The 6,087-nt window shown below is 49.6% G+C and overlaps 1 protein-coding gene and 1 non-coding gene across 2 annotated transcripts; both read left to right on the top strand.

Annotated features, from left to right (window-relative positions):
* Positions 1–506: 506 nt before the first annotated feature.
* On the top strand, positions 507–3,540 carry RPS20 (ribosomal protein S20). Its single transcript, XM_030445867.1, has 4 exons — positions 507–641; positions 1,653–1,752; positions 2,497–2,570; positions 3,317–3,540. The coding sequence occupies exons 1-4, from the start codon at positions 639–641 to the stop codon at positions 3,497–3,499; spliced, it is 360 nt and encodes a 119-aa protein (XP_030301727.1). The 5' UTR covers positions 507–638; the 3' UTR covers positions 3,500–3,540.
* On the top strand, positions 2,358–2,422 carry LOC115597967. Its single transcript, XR_003987309.1, has one exon. It is a non-coding gene; the product is annotated as a small nucleolar RNA U54 (small nucleolar RNA).
* Positions 3,541–6,087: the final 2,547 nt, after the last annotated feature.

Genomic DNA, 6,087 nt, shown 5'->3' with positions numbered 1-6,087 from the left:
AAAACAAGCTAATGAAAAGCACAGCAGGGAAAGCGCTCGCTATCACTCAATGTTAAAGGGGACTTGCTCGTACACCGAACCCCGGTACCAGCCCCCACAGCAAGCTCACGTCCGCTGGCTGAAAGCAACCAGGACCCCAGGGGAGCAGCTCCGTATCCTCGCTGCAGGGCGTACGGCAGCCCCACCGAATCCCTCGCCGCCGAGACCGGCTCCTGCCCCGAACCGAGTCCCTGGGCCAGGGTCCCGGGTCCTTCGCTGCCTCCACACCCGGCCAGGCGAACCTGTAGAGCCGCTCCTCATCCCCTCTCCCCTTGTCGCTCGCCGTCACTGCCCGATTAGTGCATCCGAGGCCGCTCCCGCCCGGCACCCGCCATGCAATAGACCATGGCCGGCCCTAGTTTTCCACGACCCGCCTCGGTTCCCCCTTCCCGGCGCTTCCGGACCCGGCTGGGCGGGTGAAAGGTCCCGCAGCGCCCGGATGGAGGCGGTGCCGCTCTCTATATAAACTCTCGGCCGCCTCCGCTCCTTCCTCTCCCCGCGCCGTCCGCCGCCGCCTCCTCCTGGCTCACCGCTGTTCGCTGGGCCCCGCGCCGCTCCTCGCCCGGGAATAAGTCGGTCAGGAAGGCTCCGCAGCCGCCATGGTGAGGCAGGCGGGGGGTGCCGGGGCGGGCGGTCTGAGGCGCCGCCGCTTCTTCTGGCCGCCGGTAGCGCCGCGTGGCCGCAAGGCCCCACCGGGGCCGCGTGTACTTCGCTGGTGCCGGCCCGGGCCCCGGTGTCGGGCAGGGCTGCGTGTCGGGAGCGTGTGTGTGTGTGTGTGTGTGTGGATGCCCCGCTGCACGGCGGCTCCCGGAGCGCCTTACCTGAGTCCCTCACAACTGGAGCGCAGCCGGGGCCTTGAGCCGGTTACCCCGAGTGCAGGCAGCCCGGGCCGCGGCGGCCGCAGCGCTTCCTCCCGGTAGCTTTTTCCATTCGGCTGCGGTGCCTGTGGCGGGGGCGCCGGTGCTGCCCGAGCGCAGAGGGCGCGATCCCGCCCGGCGTGAGCGGTGAAGGCGCGGCCTGGCCCGGTAGCCCTGAAATTCGGGTTTTGCTAGAGAAATGTGCGTCCGTCAGCGGGACAGGCCGCGTCTCATCCCCCAGAGAAATACTGTTCCTTAATACTGTTCCTTCCTCCGTGTTTTCTGCTTTCTTTCATTGATTCGCGTGGTGCGCGTCCGTGCCCGGTTATTTGCAAGCGTTCAGTTGCACAAGCTCTAGAAATCGGTTTCCCCAGTGACCCATTTCGTCTTTTTGGCCCGGTGCCCCGTTTTGTTCTCGGTGTCTTTAAGTTGCTGGTGTGAGGATCAGCGATGGGACAGCCCCGCTGTGTACAGGCAGACTGGGCGGGGATGTTCTTGCAGCTTCCCACAGTGAGATGCAGTTAGGAACTTTAAAAAAACATTTGTTCCACGAAGCAAGTAGGATTTTTTACCCTTTCTTTCTGTTTTCACCACTTTCTCCATGCCATCATACCCCTGGGATGTGTCATCCAGACAGCAAAATACAATAAACCCCCAGCTAAATTGTTTTTACACTCAAGGAGTTTGTTTTTTAGAAGCTGTGGATAGTGTCGGCATTGGCTGAAGTGTCTGACATTTATAACTTTAACATTTCAGGCGTTTAAAGATACTGGCAAAGCACCTGTGGAACAAGAGGTAGCAATTCATCGCATCAGAATTACTTTGACAAGTCGCAATGTAAAATCACTTGAGAAGGGTAAGTCACGCTTTCTTTCTAGCTGGGGTAGTTTGTTAAGTAATGAGTGATGTGTAAGATACAACATGCTGCAAAACAGAATGTACTGAAACCAGTTGTAATTAAGGATGTTGATGTTTGCCAGAGTGTATGTGATTTGGCTGAGCAGGTCCACCCAAAGCATTTCATACAGTGACAAGTCTATTCTGATTCAGTTTTTAATGGAAGTGGGGGGTTTGGGGCTTTTCATCATGCTGAAAACTTTGTGTCATAATGACTAACTTTAGAGCGTGCAGTTTCTTCCCTTTAATGCTTGGGAGGGATATGCTTTAGTTTTTGCTATGTGAATGGCTAAGAACTGAAAGGCATGAGTTTCTTGAAGTTCCTTGATAGATATTTTGTCGCTCTTGTTGTGAAGAGTTCAGTGTAGAAGCTCAACATACGTCCTTTAAGATGTTTAATCTTGTTCAGGAACTGGCTTTGCCAGTGTTTTAATCATACAATGTAGATGTTGTAGAATCTCTTTTTGATGAAGGATCTTCAGGCTGCTAACAGCTTAAATGCAGCTTAAATTTGTAGTAATGTTTTTTGCTTACCATGGCATAATGTTTCGACTTGTTTATGGTTGGCTATGAGGATAACCCTTATAATGAATGGCAATGATCACTTCATACGCTATTCTGAGCCAGCTTCTTGTTTGAAATATGCAATTAAGAAAACAAACAAAATACTCCAAAACATGAGCTTTTCTTTCTTTAATTTCAGTCTGTGCTGACTTGATCAGAGGTGCTAAAGAAAAAAACCTGAAGGTGAAAGGACCTGTTCGCATGCCCACCAAGGTACTTAACACTGCTTTTCTGCCTTAAAAGCTTCTTTCCTGCAAGTGTGCAGTTAAAAAAGCTTTTAAAAAAGTAGAGATTAAACCCAGTACTAAATTAAGGGAGTGATACAGTAAAAACTGATCATGGTTCCACAAGTTGCTTTGATACATGGAGCAACTCTTCAGTGCAAACATGTTGCACATTGGAAGGGATTTTTCTGTCCTTCAGTTTTTTAATAGTAATTTTAATTTAAAATAATTTAAAATAGAATATAGTGAAGGAGTGTTAACATCACTGGAATATGATTTAATAAGTAACTTTCCAATGACATGTATACATGTGGTAATCTTAGAATCATAGAATTGGCTGGGTTGGAAGGGACCTCAGAGATCATCGAGTCCAACCCTTGAACCACCGTTGCGGTTGCTAGACCATGGCACTGAGTGCCACATCCAGTCTCTTTTTAAATATCCCCAGGGACGGAGAATCCACTACTTCCCTGGGCAGCCCATTCCAATGTCTGATCACTCTCTCCGTAAAGAAATTCTAATATCTAACCTAACCATCCCCTGGCACAACTTAAGACCATGCCCTCTTGTCTTGTTGAAAGTCTTCTGGCAAAAGAGACCAACCCCCACCTGGCTACAAATCAATCTTAGGTTGATTGATTTGATTGCAAATTAGTCTTCTGTATGAACCAATTAAATACCCTGTATCTGAGTTTGTTATGTTGTTTGGTTTTGTTTTTTTTTTTTGTTCCCCAGACTCTGCGAATCACTACCAGGAAGACACCTTGTGGTGAAGGATCCAAGACCTGGGATCGTTTCCAAATGCGTATCCATAAGCGCCTCATTGACTTGCACAGCCCTTCTGAGATTGTGAAGCAGATCACTTCCATCAGCATTGAGCCAGGTGTAGAAGTTGAAGTCACCATTGCTGATGCCTAAGTGATGGTCATCCTTGAATAAAGCCGATTTACAAGTTTTCATTGCTGTTTGTTGTCGTGTGTGTGCTGAGAGTCTTGGGTAGCCCTATGACGACTTTCATGAAGGAGAAAGAGATCATAATCAAAGTGCTGTGTGAGAGGACTCTGTGATATTTAAGGAAGAAATGAGCCAGTTGTAAGCCTCAGGAAGATGGCATCATAGTTTCATTGGAGGCTGGTGACTGTATGGACACACAGCAGTTAAATTATTAAAACAGCTTCCAGAGAGGATTTAATTTTTGACTCAAATCTTAGACTATACCCAGACAAGCAGTAGCATCAAAATTGATGTTTAGGTAAATTACTAGTTGTTTAATTCCTAGTTTTTGCTGTGCAATGCTGAACTTACAATTGGCTTACTTGGCTTTTTACCTTCCCTGTGTCTTTCACAGTCAAAGGATCCTGAGGATGTTACTTATAAAAATTAAACATTTGTGCTAAATTAATTTATTTCAGCAAGTTCATTCTTTAGTCTCACATGCAGAGTCACAAAACTAAGCTGTGGCATTCTGGTTGTTGTCCTAGGTTTAGATTTCCATAATTTGAGTTTTAGAGGCAATGGTAAGCCTTGTAGGTAAAGCAGTACAAACAACCAGTTTCATTGCTGCTACTTAGGCCTCTCAGGTTTGGTGGTGGGTTGTTTTTCTTCTGCAAAATAATACTTAGCTGGGCTATGATTAAATTCTTAAACCTACAAGGCTTTGGCTTAAATGAAAGAACACTTTTTCTTCATTTAGGATCAGGTTGCTGCTTTTCCTTCAAGCATAGGAGAGAACTTGAACAAGCACAAGTGAGGAAACAATTTGGTTATGTGGACCTGGAGGTCCTATTTGTATTTTGAAAGGCCTAAAACAGTGTCCAAATCTTGAGTCCCTCACCTGCTCACTTGACTTAATTTCATTAAATGTAAAGCTGTAGATGGATTCTGTCCCTCTGGTCAGTAGGCTCAAAGAGTTTTGGTAGAAGGGAGAGGTGAGAAACTTAGTTGCATTTACAGGCATATTGCAGCAATCCTGCTTCCTTGTCAAACTAAGCAGAGAAAAACCCTTACTGTCTTCCTAAAGGTCTGTTTCTGAGAATGTGTTATAAATATGATCTGCCCAACAAATACTTGATGCCTGACACACCAGTCACATTAAAAGGGGATAAACTGAAATATACAAACAACAGACCGGCAGTAATGACCGAGGCTCACTGACCTTTGGATGATTAGTTACTAAATTTCACACAAGTCTTCCCTCTGCATCATCACAGCCATGCTTGGAAAAGACTTCTAAGATCAATTTGACAAACTAAGCCCATTAGCCGTCTGACGGAGAGCCCTTGGAAGGATCTGGAGAGAGGTGGTTGGCTCTGACGTGATTTCTGTCTGTGGTCTTTACTGTTGGCCAAAACATAGTAACATTTTAGCAGCTCACAGCTGGCTGTTCCTCTTAACACACACCATGCCCTTAAACATACCTACATGACCTGAAGACCCGTCTGTGGTTTTATTTTTGGGGAGCTGTGCTTTAAAAGCAAACTTTCTGTGGTCTTTTGAGTGCGTGTTTTCACCTGCCTTCGACTTACCTTTAGGGACAAATACAGTTATCACTTCGCATCTAGGTCTCCTGTTAAAACAGAAATAAAGCTTTCTCCTGGCTCTCTGAATATCCAGACTCAGGCAGGAGGGTTTCCCACTCGTTTCCCGAGGAGAGGGAACGGGGCAGACTTCACCCCTCCGGCCCGTGCTGCGCCGATCGTTCCGCCTGCCCCCTGCTCCCTTGCCTCGCTTTCTGAACCCTCAGCGTTTTGTGGTAATTTTTTTTTTTTTTTTTTTAAATTTTGTTTTCTACTCGGTTTGCGACAATACCGCCTGGTGTCGAAACGGTTACGTAACAGGCGCAATAACTTTATGTAACTGTTTTGATGGGAATCGTGAGGTATCCGCGTCTCCCCCTTCTGTGTCATGGTCCCCGTCCCCCCCCCCTTCCTCCGTCCCGCCCCCATCCCCCGCTTCCCTCGGCCGGGCAAGACACCCCTCCTCTGCCCGCTCAACTGCTGCTGCGGCTTCCCCGTTCCTTCGCCGTTCAAACCCCTCCTTCAAACCCCCCCTTTCCCTCCCCGCATTACCAAAACCCATAAACAAACCCTGCGTCACCAGCCCGCCCCGTCCCGTTCCCCCCGAAGCCCCCCGCCCCATCCCCGCTGCCCTTCCCGCCTCTGCCTCCTTACGCTGTGCGGCAGCGCCCCCTGCCGGGCGGAGCGCACCCGTCCCGGAGCCCTCTGTCAATCACCGGGCTGTCAATCACCGCCTCCTTAACCCCGCCCCCTCCCCGCCTCTCCGCCCAATCAGCGCTTTCCCCCCTCCCCCTCTTCTCTCGCCCAAATTCTCTCCGCGCCACCCGCGGGCTTGGCGCCTTCCCCGCGCGCGCGGCAAGGTACCGGCCGTTGGCGCCACCCTCGCGCTGGCGCGGCGGCGGGAAACTCCGAACCCGCTCCCGGTACCGCCGGCACCGGCCACCCCGGGGGCCGCAGACCTCAGGCCCTACCCGCTGCCCCTTCCCTTGG

The sequence above is a fragment of the Calypte anna genome, chromosome 2, assembly GCF_003957555.1.
Source record: "Calypte anna isolate BGI_N300 chromosome 2, bCalAnn1_v1.p, whole genome shotgun sequence".
Lineage (NCBI taxonomy): Eukaryota > Metazoa > Chordata > Aves > Apodiformes > Trochilidae > Calypte > Calypte anna.
Note: the sequence above shows the minus strand (reverse complement) of the source record. Positions and strands in the feature narration are given on the sequence as shown.